Below are 15,766 nucleotides of genomic sequence, written 5' to 3'. Positions count from 1 at the left end.
ACTTCAGAAAAGATGACATTTCACCACCCCGTTTTTATCATGGAGTGACATTTCTAAGAGAATTATACAGCATACAATGCCCTGAATTGTGTATTGAACTGTAAACTTATTTAAAGTCTCTCAATATTTAACTAGATGTAGTTACATATTTTAGCCATGCAAATAGTGAAATATGTTACATTATTTGCTGATTTTATATGAAAATATTTTTTTTGAGAGAGTTATCATGACATGGGAAAATGTTCAAAGATTTTGTTTAGAGAAAGAATTTCAAATCAAAGTATTGCTGACGTTTATCAAGGAAGGTCTGTAAGAAGTATACTGTCTAAAATAAATGAAGAAGAGATAGGCTGTGTAACGAATAAATTAGAGAGAAAAAAATTCTTAAAAAAAGTTCAAAACCGTAAAATTGAAAAATTGAAAAATGTTGCAGGCTTGGTTTGATTGAGCCTGTTGATGAACAGTACTGGACAGTGCAAGACACTGTTCGATGCCCGCAAGCACCGGCTTAAGCTGTATTCAACATTTAAACATGTAATGGCATAATTTTGAACTTAGAATCATCCGCAGATGTGTATAAACATTCAAATGATGATATTTTTAGGTCTTAAACATGTCAGCTAAAGTCAGAAAAAAATTGATTTTACATTTTTGTAATGTAGTTACTATAAACATAATTATTGCAATTAATGATCCCGGAGGCATATATTTTTTTTCTTAATTGGATGCTTCATGCTGTCATTTTATTTACAATGTCACCGAATAAAATTTCCCGAGGAAATTCCTTTGGAAATGTACATTGTATAACATCGCCTATCCTTTGGTTTATATTCGACGTACCTACATGTTATTCCTTCACATTTAGAGTTCATAAAATCAAAAAAATTTAATTATTTTATTAATATGCCTTTATTTATTCAATATTCTATCTTACATATTATCCTTGATCGGAAGTTTTGTTTCCATTTCATTGATTAAAATTGATGATGTACAAATTTTAATTATTTTTAGCTTCGACGTACCTACATGTTATCCCTTCACATTTAGAGTTCATAAAATCAAAAAAAAAAATTATTTTGTTAATATGCCTTTATTTATTCAATATTCTATCTTACATATTATCCTTGATCGGAATTTTTGTTTCCATTTCATTAAATCAAATTGATGATGTACAATTTTTAATTATTTTTAGCTCGACTTTTCGAAGACTATGATAGCTATTGTAGTCGCCCCGGCCTCGGCGTCCGCGTCGGCTTTTGTTAAAGTTTTATCTAAAGTCAAATATCTCAATTATTGCATGAGATATTCAATTGAAACTTACAATACTTATTTAAAGTAAAAATGTACATCACATTGACAAGTTGGTTAACTCTGCCTACAATATTACAGAAATATGCCCCTTTTTCACTTAGAAATTTTGGTTAAAGCTTTTTGTAAAGTCAATTATCTCAAATTTTGCTTGAGATATTCAATTGAAACTTACAATACTTATTTAAAGTAACAATGTACATCAGATTGACAGGTTGGTTAATTCTGCCTACAATATGTACAGAAAAATGCCCATTTTTCACTTAGAAATTTTGGTTAAAGCTTTTTGTAAAGTCAAATATATTAGTTTTTGCTTCAGATATTCAATTGAAACTTACAATACTTATTAATAGTAACAATGTACATCAGATTGACAAGTTGGATAACTCTGCCTACAATGTTTACAGAATTTTTCCCTTTTTTAACTAAGAAAGTTTGGTAAAAGTTTTTTGTAAAGTAAAATATCTCAGTTATTGCTTGAGATATTCAATTGAAATTTACAATACTTTTTTATAGTAACAATGTACATCAGTTTGCAAAGTTGCATAACTCTGCTTGCAATGTTTGCAAAATAATTGGCCCCTTTAAAACTTAGAATTTTGGTTAAAGGTCTTATAAGTTTTTTACTTGAAACTTTACACATGTACTAAGGATCATAATTGAAGGTAACATCTCAAGATTCATTACCGTGCCATGCATTTAAAAATATCTTTTTTTCTTGGTTAAGTTTAGCATGCAAGTTTTGCATACCTCTGAAACTATTAAGATACAAACTTGAAACTTCATATATATATATTTGGTCATAAATAATGATCAATGAATACCACTTATACCTGTGTCATGTATTTAGGCTGATTTAACTCCCCCTTTTTACTTAGCTTCTTGGTTAATATTTACATGTAAGTTTTACATATCTCAATAAGTATCAGAGATTTTGATTTGAAACTTCACATATGCATGAATAGTCATAATTGTATGTCACTGACTAAGTTCCATAACTCTATCTTGCATTTAGGCTGATTTGTCTCCCTTTTTCTACTTAGTCTCTTGGTTAATGTTTACATGCAAGTTTTACATATCTCAATAACTATTAAAGTTATTTATTTAAAACTTCACATATGCATTTAGGGTCATCATTGTAGGTCACTGACCAAGATCCATATTTCTATCTTGCATTTAGGCTGTTTTTTCTCCCCTTTTTCAACTTAGAAATTTATGGTAAAGTTTTGCTTCAAAACTGTTGTCTCCATAACTACTGAAGCGTTTGTGCCTTTTTAGGGACAATTCTATACATTCATGATAATTAAGCAGTAATTTACTTGATAAAACATCTTAATAACGCTTTTGTACCTTTTCAGTCAATTTTATGTATTCATAGGTAAGCATTATTATACTCAATAAAACAACTTTATGACAACTTTTTAGAATAGTCTAGCCTTACTGTCCTCCGACAGTTCTTGTTCTTCAAATTATTTATTCATTTGTAGTTACGATATTGCTATCAAAACTCTAGAAATTTTGACAAAAACACGTTTCATTACAATTTTATAGTTTCATTATACAGTTCTGTCATTACTTTATAAGCCTTTCATTACAAATACTTAACTCGCAAAATAGAATGATAAACACCGAGGTTGAAGACATCTAAACTACAGCGTAAGTGAGAGGGTTACTAATTGGTTAAGGTACCTGCTTCTCAACCCAGGGGTCGTAGGTACAAACATTACTTAGGTCATAATTATGTTTTCACACCCGCGGACTGGAGATAAGTTTAAATATGCTTCAAGATTCTAAATAATGTATCACATTATATATTATTTTAACTGAAAAAATCAATGTTATTAACGTCATAATGAGAAAAGGTTGAAGCTATTTACTATTTTATTATTAAATGTTGTTCGCATTGATGAGGGTTCAAATATAGTTCAATATAGTTAGCTTCAAACTTTCAATGTTAAAGCATTTACAGAACCTATCTAAATTTAGTAAATGTTTAAAATATTGTGACAAAATCACACTTGTTTCAATTCAAATTATACCGTTATTAATTTTGAATATGTATGGTTTTATTGGGTACATGTATTATTTGTAAATTTGTATAATATATATTTCAGATATTGTTTGTATGGTTTATATGCTTAATTGCTAGCAACAACCAGGTAGAAGGAGGTAACTAAATTTACATCAGTCTTTATTGCAAATAGTAATGTGATATTAATCTGTGTTAATTGAAAACGTATACATAATTAAAGTTAAAATAAAAAAAATCAAACATACATTAAGCACAAAAAGGTTTTGGAAGTTTTACTGAAATTTTGTTTTTCTTTCACATTATAGAGATTGATGAAAAGTGTACAGAATATTGTGCATGCTGTATAAATAGACACTGTGGACCAGGGAAATACTTTTCAAACGAATGTACCATAGGCTGTATTGATGGATATAGAGGTGCTCGATGCACCATACCATGTACACACAATTGTACAGAATGCCCTGATCATGAAGATACGTGTACATCGTGCTATGATGGCTATTTTCCCGGCCCTGCTAGAGACTGCACATCAAAGTGTTCACCCGGATGTAAATCATGCAGGTCAGGAACCACGTGTACATTATGCAAGGAGGAATATTATAACGACAATGGTTACAATGATTGTCGTTATCGTTACTGTCCTGAACATTGTAATTGTGATAATGGTCAGTGTGTTACATGCAAGGACGGATATTACGATACCAGTAACATATGTAATAGTTCATGTCCTGGTAACTGTGTCACGTGTACGTCGATTACTGATTGTGGACCGTGTAAGGAGGGTTATTATAAAGGTTACAATAATGACAACATTAACCTCCCTTTATTGAACGACTGTACATACAAATGCCAAGATAACTGTGTACGTTGTTCGTCTTATGACAGTTGCTCGCTTTGTAAAAGTGGTCTTTATGGATTGGCATGCGACAACAGTTGTTCGGTTGGTTGTATATCAAACACTTGCGATATAATGACTGGTAACTGTGCTTGTTCCTCTAATTTTACTGGAGTAAGATGTGATAAATGCAAAACAGGGAAATATGGACGTATCTGCGAGCAACAATGTCCTGCAGGGTGTAAAGGTAGCGTGTGTGAAAAAGATACCGGAGATTGTACAGACAGATGTAGTATAGACACGATCGTTGGGGATAAATGTGACGTCTGTTTAACAGGCTGGTATGGGCAATACTGTAACATGTCTTGTCCTGTCGGCTGTAAAAATAAGCAATGCGAGAAAAGTAATGGGGAATGCTCAAATGGATGTCTTGATAATTTTGTAGGAGGACAATGCTATCAGTGCATACTTGACAAATATGGAGATACATGCCAACGTGACTGTCCAATTAACTGTGACGAGAAAGGCTGCTTAAAAGACTCTGGTAATTGTATAAGCTGTCGTGTCAACTTTGATGGAGAGAAATGTGATAGATGTCGTCCTGGTTTTTATGGTTCACTTTGCTCTGAAAGATGTCCGATTAATTGTTTGAACGGTGTATGTGATGGAAATACAGGCACATGCTCGGATGGCTGTTTAGACAATTATTCAGGTGACAGATGTTGTATAAATAATAACAACTGTATCACATGTTTATCAGATACTAGATGTAAACAATGTACGCCTGGTTACTTCAATTACCAATGTGATAAACATTGTCCTCAGAACTGTCAAAAGTCCTGTCATATCGAAACCGGTCTTTGTGACGGTTGCAAAGGTAACTTTTATGGTGATAGTTGCAATTTTCCATGTGCCTCTACATGCAAGAGACAAACAACATGCGGAAGTTTATGTCAGCAAAGTAATGGAAAGTGTCTATATGGATGCGAAGATGGTTTCCACGGTTTACAGTGTTCTGAGAAATGTTCTGTTTATTGCAGCGATAAACTGTGTAAGCAAGACGACGGCAAATGTACAAAAGGTTGCAAAATGAAAGTAAAGAATGACCACATTTGCCCTCTGACATCCGGTAAGATTAATTCGAAATAGCTTGTTTTTACATCATATATTCGTTATACACGCTTTTCATTTTATGTTATCTGTTAATGTCCGACTATCTCTTCTCTGTAAACTTGTAATGATGTTGATGTTGATAATGCTGTTGCCGCTGCTAATGATGATGAAACTAATGTTGATGAAAATAATATAAATATCGTAACTGCGCCAACATTATACACGTGTTTATGATCAGAATAACAGTACAAATATTTGACAGCCATATTTATGCAAGACATATAATTGTATTTTATGTCTTGATGAATTTATAAAGATACACAATGTATCATCTTTTAAATATGTCTTATATTCAGTAGGGTGAACGTTTTAGTTTACGCAAAAAACGCATGCTCTGGAAAAAAACGCTATACGAACGTACCTTACACACACTCTTTACAAAACGAATACGCAGACCCATGCAAAACGATATACGCTAAACGAAATAACTAAACGATATACTCACGCTAAAACGCGCGCGAAATAAAAGCGTTTCTAAAGGTTTAATAAAATATCTTTATGTCAGATAAGTTTTCTTTTAATTTTAGCTACATGTTAATCGTTTAGCAATTTGATAAAAAGATATTTAACGAGTTTATGTTAAAGCTGTAATGTACTCAACCTGGCACAAAATTATTTTGATTGTGCAGCCTCAGCAAATGTTTTTTAAAATGTAAGCTATCATGAGCATATATTGAAAAAATAATTTAACCGGTTCGTCTTTAAGCGCATTTTTGAAAAAAAAATGCTTAAGCCCAGGAATCTCTTAGATAGACAATTTTACGTCGACACCGCTTCATTCGAAAACAGAAGTAAAACAGCGTTAAAAGAATGGTAGAAACTGGAATTCAACGATCAAATCATGAAGTAATTTACATGTAAGCGAACTTGATTAATATGATATGTTTACACAAAAGGAAAACATACAAGGCAGGCCGGCTGCCCAACATATTTCGAAAACCATTGCTTAATCTATATGTTACGATTTGAGGACTTTACACCTCCTGGACGTTTATAACCTGGACTTTCGTTTTGGTGCGAAAGAAATAGCCTACGGCCTTCCTGTACAATTCCTACGGTGATGTGCCCACATAGTCATATGAAGTTTAATTAATAAGAGTATTATATTAAGAATAAACTTTCATTTTGGACCGGAAACTGTAAGTGAGAAAAAAAAATAGGAAAATGAGGAAACCTGTCAACCTCATGCACCTCCATTAGTGGCAGGTGGGGACAAATGTGGGACTCCAAGATTTTGTGAATCATGTGTAAACTGTAAAGTATATGAATTTATCAAATAGCGGTACATCAGCAAATACATTTCATAGCAGTTGAAATTGAAATTTATTGGCATTATATGCACTTTATATGTCTAAATATGCTATGTTATTACTAAGCAACATTAAATGCCTAGTACCTTACTTGTTATGTTACTGTCACAAATTAAAAAGAAAATGTGCTGCCTTACCGGGACTTGAACCGGGGACCCTTCGATTACCATTTTACGGCTCAACCGACGGAACTATTACGCTGTTCACACAACATATCCCTAAATAGTGTGTTTTTTGTTTTGTTTTTTTGATGCGTTTATTTAAGGTCGCCGCCGGAAAGCCCATATGGGCGACCGTACACTCAAGTCGGGTCATCCTAGAGCGTCCCGCCGAGATTTTTCGTCGATTTGTTTCCAGCTTTATTGGTGGAGGAAGACCCCAGGTGCCCCTCCGGGCATTATTTCAGGCACGAGCGGGCACCTGGGTAGAACCACCGACCTTCCGTAAGCCAGCTGGATGGCTTCCTCACATGAAAGATTTCGACCCGAGTGAGGATCGAACCTACAGTGGTGAGGGACCTGTGATCTCAAGTCAACGACTTTAACCACTCGGCCACGGAGGCCCCCTTCCTAAATAGTGTACAGTTCGGAACCTTTACATATTCCCCTGTTTTATTAAAATTTGTATTTGAATGGGTAAAGTGAACAATGTGAAATAGGACTTGGAGTTTTATACCATCCATCACAGTCCCATATGGAAAAAGTGATGGTATGAAACTCCAAGGCCAATTCCACATTGTTTTATAATAAGTAATATCATATATAATTCTATAACAATTAATTCCATGGGCATAAAAAACATATGCAGAAATTAAAGCATTCATTGATAATGGCCAATCATTAAAAGTAAGTTATATCAGAAACAACCCTGAATTTATAACAAAATATAAAACTTTTGATAGATTTTTGACCCAGAATTATTAAAACTACCTTCCATGACTTTTTCAAGCTGAACCTGAAACATTTTATAATTTTGCTGTTTGCGCATTCTTTTTGGGTCAAGTTTTTCTCTAGTTTAAAAGGAAGCAAATTGTGTTTACCAAATTGTTTGTTTTTTTCTGTCTACCCTAGACAGACTATTCTAGCTGTTTATAAACAATTAGATATTTTGCAGTGTGCTTTTTAGGCTATATTGAAACTTTCTTATTAATATTTTTAGCTCACCTGACCACGAAGTGGTCAAGGTGAAGTATAGTGATGGGGCAATGTCCGGCGTCCGTTGTCGTGCGTCGTGCGTTGTGCGTCGTTCGTCGTCAACAATTGGGTTGATAACAGTCTAGCTGTCACAGTTTTGATTGAATCATTGTCAAACTTTGTCAGAATGTTTGTCTCAATGAAATACAGATCGAGTTCGAAGATGGGTCATCTCCGGTCAAAAACTAGGTCACAAGAGCTAAAAATAGAAAAAGCTTGTTAACACTCTAGTGGCTGCAGTTTTGATCCAAATATTCTGGAAATTTGTCAGAAAGGTTGTCTTGATGATTTCTAAATCAAGTTCGAAGATGGGTCATCTCCGGTCAAAAACTAGGTCACAGGAGCTAAAAATAGAAAAAGCCTGTTAACACTCTAGTGACTGCAGTTTTGATTCAGATATTCTAGAAATTTGTCCGGAAAGTTGTTTTAATGAGTTCTAGGTAAAATTCGAAGATGGGTCATTTGCGGTTAAAGACAGGGTCACATGAGCTAAAAATAGAAAAAGCTTGTTAACACTATACTGGCTGCAGGTTTGATCCAAATATTCTGGAAATTTGTTAGGAAGATTGTTTTGATGATTTCTAGGTCAAGTTCGAAGAAAGGTTATCTCCGGTCAAAAACTAGGTCACAGAAGCTAAAAATAGAAAAAAGCTTGTTAACACTCTAGTGGCTGCAGTTTTGATCCAAATATTCTGGAATTTGTCCGGAAGGTTGTTTCAATGATTTCTAAGTCAAGTTCGAAGATGGGTCGTCTGCGATCAAAAACTAGGTCACAGGAGCTAAAAATAGAAAAAGCTTGTAAACACTCTAGTGGCTGCAGTTTTGATCCAAATATTCTAGAAATTTGCCAGGAAGGTTGTTTCAATGATTTCTAAGTCAAGTTTGAAGATGGGTCATCGGCGGTTAAAAACAAGGTCACAGGAGCTAAAAAAAATGAAAAAAGCTTGTAAACACTCTACTGGCTGCATGTTTGATCCAAATATTCTTGAAATTTGTTAGGAAGGTTGCTTTGATGATTTCTAGGTCAAGTTCGAAGATGGGTTATATGCGGTCAAAAACTAGGTCACAGAAGCTAAAAATAGAAAAAGGTTGTTATCACTCTAGTGGCTGCAGTTTTGATCCAAATATTCTGAAAATTAGTCAGGAAAGTTGTTTTAATGATTTCTGGGTCAAATTTGAAGATGAGTCATCTGCGGTCAAAAACTAGGTCACAGGAGCTAAAAATAAAAAAGCTTATTAACACTCTACTGGCTGCAGTTTTGATCCAAATATTCTGGAAATTTGTCTGGAAGGTTGTTTTAATGATTTCTAGGTCAAGTTTGAGGATGGGTCATCTCCAGTCAAAAACTAAGTCACGGGAGCTAAAAATAGAGAAAGATTGTTAACACTATACTGGCTGCAGGTTTGATCCAAATATTCTGGAAATTTGTCAAGAAGGTTGTCTACATAATTTCTAGGTGAAATTCGAAGATGGGTTATCTCCGGTCAAAAACTAGGTCACAGGAGCTAAAAATAGAAAAAGCTTGTTAACACTCTAGTGGCTGCAGTTTTGATCCAAATATTCTGGAAATTGTCAGGAAGGTTGTTTTGATAATTTCTAGGTCAATTTCGAAGATGGGTCATCTGCGGTCAAAAACTAGGTCACAGGAGCTAAAAATAGAAAAAGCTTGTTAACACTTTAGTGGTTGCAGTTTTTATCCAAATATTCTAGAAATTGGTTCGGAAGGTTATTTTAATGATTTCTGGGTCAAGTTCGAAGATGGGTCATCTGCGGTCAAAAACTACGTCACAGGAGCTAAAAATAGAAAAAGCTTATTAACACTCTAGTGGCTGCAGTTTTGATCCAAATATTCTGAAAATTTGTCAGGAAGGTTGATTTAATGAATTCTAGGTCAAGTTCGAAGATGGGTCATCGGCGGTCAAAAACTAGGTCACAGAAACTAAAAATAGAAAAGGCTTGTTAACACTCTACTGGCTGCAGTTTTGATCCAAATAAATATTCTGGAAATTTGTCAGGAAGTTTGTTTTGATGATTTCTAGGTCAAGTTAGAAGATGGGTCATCTCCGGTCAAAAATTAGGTCACGGGAGCTAAAAATTAAAGAATTTGTTTACACTCTAGTGGCTGCAGTTTTGATCCAAATATCCTGGAAACTTGTCAGAAAACTTTTTTTTGATAATTTCTAGGTCAAGTTCGAAGATGGGCTATCTCCGGTCTAAAACTAAGTCACGGGAGCTAAAACTAGAAAAAGCTTGTTAACACTCTAGAAGCTGCAGTTTTGATAGAGATATTTTGGAAATTTTTCAGGAAGGTTGTTTTGATGATTTCTAGATCAAGTTCAAAGATGGGTCATCTCCGGTCAAAAACTAGGACCCAGGGGCCAAAAATAGAAAAAGCTTGTTAACTCTCAAGTGGCTCCTGTTTTGATCCAAATATTCTTAAAATTTGCCGGAAAGGTTGTCTTAATGATTTCTAGGTCAAGTTCGGATATGGTCGTCTCCTTTCAAAAATTAGGTCGCATTGCCCAAATATGGAAAACCTTTTTAACACACTAGAGGTCAAATTTTTGACTCAATTGTCATCAAACTTGGCCAGGATGCTTGTCTAAGACATTGCTTGGATGCGGTTGATGGGTCAGGGGAGCGATAAAGGGCCATCATGGCCCTCTTGTTTTATTAATGAATAGTATAGAACAAGGAATATTTTTTGTGACTGGCTGCATATACTTCAGTTAGTCCATACCTAAAGGTATCCTGCTGCAGGATTCCTCCAATCATTGTGTTTTTTTGTTGTTTTTTATTTGGCTTGAGGCTGTGGCCATTTGTTTTGGAAAATTTGTTCCGGTTAGGTGGTTTCCTGCTTACATTTGTTAGTGCATTGTGGAACGGGAAACAAGTCTAGGTTTCCGCTGCAATCGTGACAATTTGGGCGATTCCGTCATACTGCGGAATCAGACGAAGTAATATTACGGAAATCTAAGCTATGTTTAATTACTTCAGTAATCCCAGTTTGTTTCTATAAATAGGATTTCTCTTTTTACTTGATTTATCGGTAGACAGAAGAAATAAATTTTAAACGAAAATGTTCCGTTTCCATTCGTTTTGAAGACGCAAAAATTAGTTTCTTTTATGATTGATTTTTGTCTTTATTAGTTTTATACAATAGAGAATGGCTACTGTAGTAGTATTCCGTCTCCAAAGGACGGTCCTACTTACCAAAAGATCATGACCGAATCACACAGAGAATTAGTGCGAACAAGTTAACAAATAGGTCTGCGATCGAGTTATATTTAGATCTACTGTGTCTTTTTCTAACGTGGAGTTAAAACTACAGTATAACGTTTCTAAAAATAGCCCATGCATATCATTAACCTTACCAGGTGCTGATCAACAGATAGCGCATCCTGTGTTGTCGGTATAGACAAGTGACATAGATATTTTAGGTGTAACATAGTTGATACATGCATATTAATTGGGACCTCGTAACGAAGTCTTTTAGTGCATTTGCTTGTCTTTAAAGCTGCTTTTAAAATGAAATTAGCAACTGCCATAACGAATGAAAAAAAAGGACAAATGATAAATGCGCACTTGTTTCCCTTCAGTATGATAGATAGATACTTTTATTTCATCCACGTGGGAGAGCCAATGTTAGTATTATTACGATTGATTATTTTCTGTATTAGTTTTATACAATAGAGAATAAATTTCAAATCGTTTTTGACAAAAAAGTTGTTACTGTTATCGTCAGCATGTTCCGGTTGAGTTATAATCAGTGGTCTTCTGGTCCTTCTTTTGTCCAAATTTGCATGCATAACACTGGTGGCACAAATGGGCACAGGTGCTCGTACAGTCTTGGGGTTACCCTACCTACCCCTTTAAAAGTGAAACATTTTTTTTTTTCAAAAAAATAATCCTTAACAAAACTCTTTATGATATACAAATAATTAAAAAAATAGTGATAATAAATTAACCCTCTATACCTGTAGAAACATAGGTACCTTATTTTTTACAGGCATATAAGGTCAATTTATTATTATTTTTTATAATTATTTCTTTATCAAAAAAAAGATGATTTAGGAGGTTTTTTTAAAAAAACATATGACTTTTTTGTTTAAAGGCACAACTGGGCAAGCCTTTCCTTTTAAAAGGAAACTTTATTTATATTTAGATTGTTAATAAAATAAGTTTTGGAAAAAATGAAATATAGAAAATTAAAGCTATGCTTATAGGTACACATGTCCTGGTATCACTGAAATAGAGGAATGATAAATCAGTAAAATATATATATACAGTCTGTAAATTAAAGTCAGTTGTAATAATAGAGTATTTTAGGTCTTGTGAATGGTTGAAAGAGGGACAATGTTGGTTTCTTTATATTAAGAGATATGCATTAAATGCTTAGACACAACTCCATTATTATAAGATAAAGCCTATTTGAGAAAAAAATTGACTGTGATACGATACATTCCTACTAGATTTAGAATTCCATCCAAGTACTAATGTTATTTCGATTCCTATATGTTAAACTCAGTCGGTAGAGCCGCGGTACGGTGTTCGAAGGGTCACGGGTTCGAGTCTCTGTCTGGATGCAGATATTTCTCACCCTGTGACTGACATATAACCCAGCTAGAGTTTAATTCACATTACTCTGTTACCCTGGGACATTCAAAGAATTATTTGCATTTAGAGCTATAGAGTATTTAAGCACATAAAATGTGTAAGCGGTTGAATAGCTCAGAGGGAAGAGCCGCAGAATTGATTCCGAGTGTCAGGGTTCGATTCCCTGCCAAGCTGTTCGATATAAATCTGTTAATTAGAAAAAATGGTAAGGAACTGTCTAAATTAAATTATCACCCAAAATAAGATTCGAACAGTCTTTGAAGAATGTCAGGGGATGAACTGGTAAAAGGGGGGGGGGGCTAGTCAAATTACCATCACATCATGTCTGAAGTACCTGATATCGCATATATTTGTACGCATATGAACACCTGTTTGCTCAATTGAATATATAAAATGTTGCAATTAAATATTAATTGAATCCTAAGGTATACAAAATATGATTAAAACTAATCTTCGGCGTAAAGCACGTAGACCATTAGGTCAAAATCTTTAATGTTAATATCACAATAATATTTCTTAATATAATATTTCTATTCTTCAAAAGAGACACTGAACATCATTTACATGTTTGAGAAACACGAAATTTACAAAATATATCACTCGAAGATATTCTTTAACTTCTCAATAGTAACAGACGCAACACACGGTACTTAAACGTTTAGACGAACGCAGACGCACGCAAAATGTTTCTGAAAATAACAAACGCACGCTTTCAAACGCACGATAAACGAAAGACGATACACGGTCAACGTAAAACGCTTGTAAACGATGCACGCTTGAGAAAGCGTTTTATCAAACGCACGTTGGATGATATACGAACGCATGATATACGAAAAACGCACGCACGAAAAACGCTATTTTAGACAACCGAAACGTTCAACCTTCTATATTACCCATGTAGTACGCTTTAAGTTCTACGCTCATATCATTGTGTTGTTTCCCGATGATGTTTTAGACTCAAGTTCCTCAGGGCAGTCAGTAAATATAGCTCCTATATCCCTTGGGTCAATTCTTGCCGTGTCAGTAGTTGTTAACATCATATTTTTGGTTATGCTGATTCTCTGGAAATATCGGAAAAGGTAAAAATTGTTTACATTTTTAACTGAATGAAAAGTCAGAGACCTTTTTTACTTCAAACTTGGAATTATACATGCTTATTATTATGAAAGGACGCCATTTCAAATATCATTTCTAATTTTTTTTTTTGCAAAGTTTTGCCTATTTTTCAACTAAGATTTTTAGCCGTTATAACCATTTTTGCAAAGGTCTATTTCCTCACTATAAAACGTCATACTTGTTATACATGTGACAGAGCAGATAATCCTATAATTGATATTTGCAAAGTTGTGCTGTTTTTACTTTTTTTCTAAGGCCACTTTTTAAACAATTGTCACTTAAAACCTGGTAAACTTGTTACATTTTTAAATTTGAATGCAGTTATAAATAAAAGGACATGTAACTCTATTATTTTTCTTTGTTTTGCCCCCCCCCCCCCCCCCCTTCTTTTTATTCTCAGAATGTCTTGATCAACTTTTTTGCTAAGTTACATTTCACTAAAACAATCGACGATTTTCAATTAACATAAGAGTTCTATCAAATTCGAAATGCATTTATAGGAGGGAGATAATCCTTGAATAATAATCCTATTTACGGTACTTTCAAAAAATAATGTCAACAAAAGCAACACATCTTTATATTTATTTTAGATTAGCTTTTTACTTCCGCGTATTAAGAATTTTACTTGCAGTCATTATATTGTCTTTGTATGATTCTATAACAACAGTTTTTGAGTACTGCCTATTTTTTATGACAAGTCAAATGATTTAAAAGAAATATGGTGAACATTTCATTTACATTACAGGGTCAATGATACTTACATAACGAAAGGACATGTTTATGAAAACTCTGGTAAATACATGCCTTATTTCTAACTGATAGATGTTTTTCATCAAGAATTTTATGCTTTTCATATCCATTTTAAACATATTTATTTAAGCATGATTGCGATACAAGTTCTTGCACTAATATTAATCATTTTTGAGTCCCCTTCCTGGAACCAACCAGTAATGATGTCATATTAAAAAACGGGTCTTTACCCGAGTAGGGCTCGAACACTTAATCCCTAGATAGAGAGCCAGACACCTTAACCACTAAACCACCGGTCCCCTAATATCTCCAATTTTCAACACGGTCAGTTCTTAATTAAATGAATCGTAATATGATTTTCAATCGTAGTAATTTAGATAAAATAGAAACATAATTATTCAAATATTTTCAGACGTAATAATATAGATAAGAAGTTACATAAATATTGAAAATATTTCAAATATTTTCAGGAGAAATAATTTAGATAAATAGTAACATAATTATTTTAATATTTTCAGGCGGAATAATTAAAATAAAATAGTGACATGATTGTTCGAATATTTTCAGGCATTGAACTGAAATGTGGAAAGTCGGCAAATGCTGGCAGTGCCAACAAGGATGGAAATGTCCAAAGTATTTCTTTATTTTTTTCTAGGCTTTTAGTTGATTTCTTCAGATCTTTCTGTGCAATTCATTTATAATATATGTAGTAACTAACACTATCTTTCGTACCTATAATAACGTAACATACCCTGCATATTATTCAGGGTTTAACTTGATAATATTTAATATGTTGCGTTGACTCTTATTTTATTTTGAATATTAAAATGAAGATGTAAATTCTTACCGTTTTGTATAACTGATTGTTCTGTCATCGTCAAAATATCTTTAATCAAGCGGAAAATCTTTTAATTATACACGCAATATAAATGTACGGTCATTGTAAGTTGTTTTTCTTATTGTGTAAAAGATTAGTAGCCTGTATTCAAAGCGTAACTTGTATATTTCAATCACATTTTATAATCTGGTATGTAGTCAACAGCTGTAAAGTTCCATTGGTGTATTACAAGAATAACAGTATATAAAAAGGTTCATTTTTCAGCATCAAACAGCAACACGGTGTTAAAGTCACGTGAGTATGAGGATCTTGGAAGAGTTCAGGGTAATTGTGAATTTTTATTGTTCAGATCATTGTATTGTAAACAACTAAGTTATTTAGTATCAATATATAAACTGTTTATATAAACCTTTCGTCTACATTTTTGTTGGTTTCATGATTCTGATTTTTTTTTGTCTTTTCATTTTTTACAGTCTCTGAGCATGAATATGGAGAAATCCGTCTAGACACTTAATATCATTGATATACGTATAACAGTAAGCACACGCGAAGATAAATGATATAATTAAAATGATCATCAACTACAATGAACT

The 15,766-nt window shown here is 33.5% G+C and overlaps 1 protein-coding gene across 1 annotated transcript; it reads left to right on the top strand.

Annotated features, from left to right (window-relative positions):
- Window positions 1-3,422: 3,422 nt before the first annotated feature.
- LOC132722211 (multiple epidermal growth factor-like domains protein 10) lies at window positions 3,423-15,497 on the top strand (the record flags this gene model as incomplete). Its single annotated transcript, XM_060706660.1, has 6 exons — window positions 3,423-3,477; window positions 3,646-5,304; window positions 13,425-13,548; window positions 14,331-14,377; window positions 14,903-14,968; window positions 15,438-15,497. Coding segments are annotated over 6 exons (2,011 nt in total), but the record flags the coding sequence as incomplete, so codon positions are not given.
- Window positions 15,498-15,766: the final 269 nt, after the last annotated feature.

Source organism: Ruditapes philippinarum, unplaced genomic scaffold (genome assembly GCF_026571515.1).
Source record: "Ruditapes philippinarum isolate M1 unplaced genomic scaffold, ASM2657151v2 ctg10207_1_1_1_1, whole genome shotgun sequence".
Taxonomy (NCBI): Eukaryota; Metazoa; Mollusca; class Bivalvia; order Venerida; family Veneridae; genus Ruditapes; species Ruditapes philippinarum.
The sequence above is the reverse complement of the archived record's forward strand: the minus strand, read 5'-3'. Positions and strand labels throughout refer to the sequence as shown.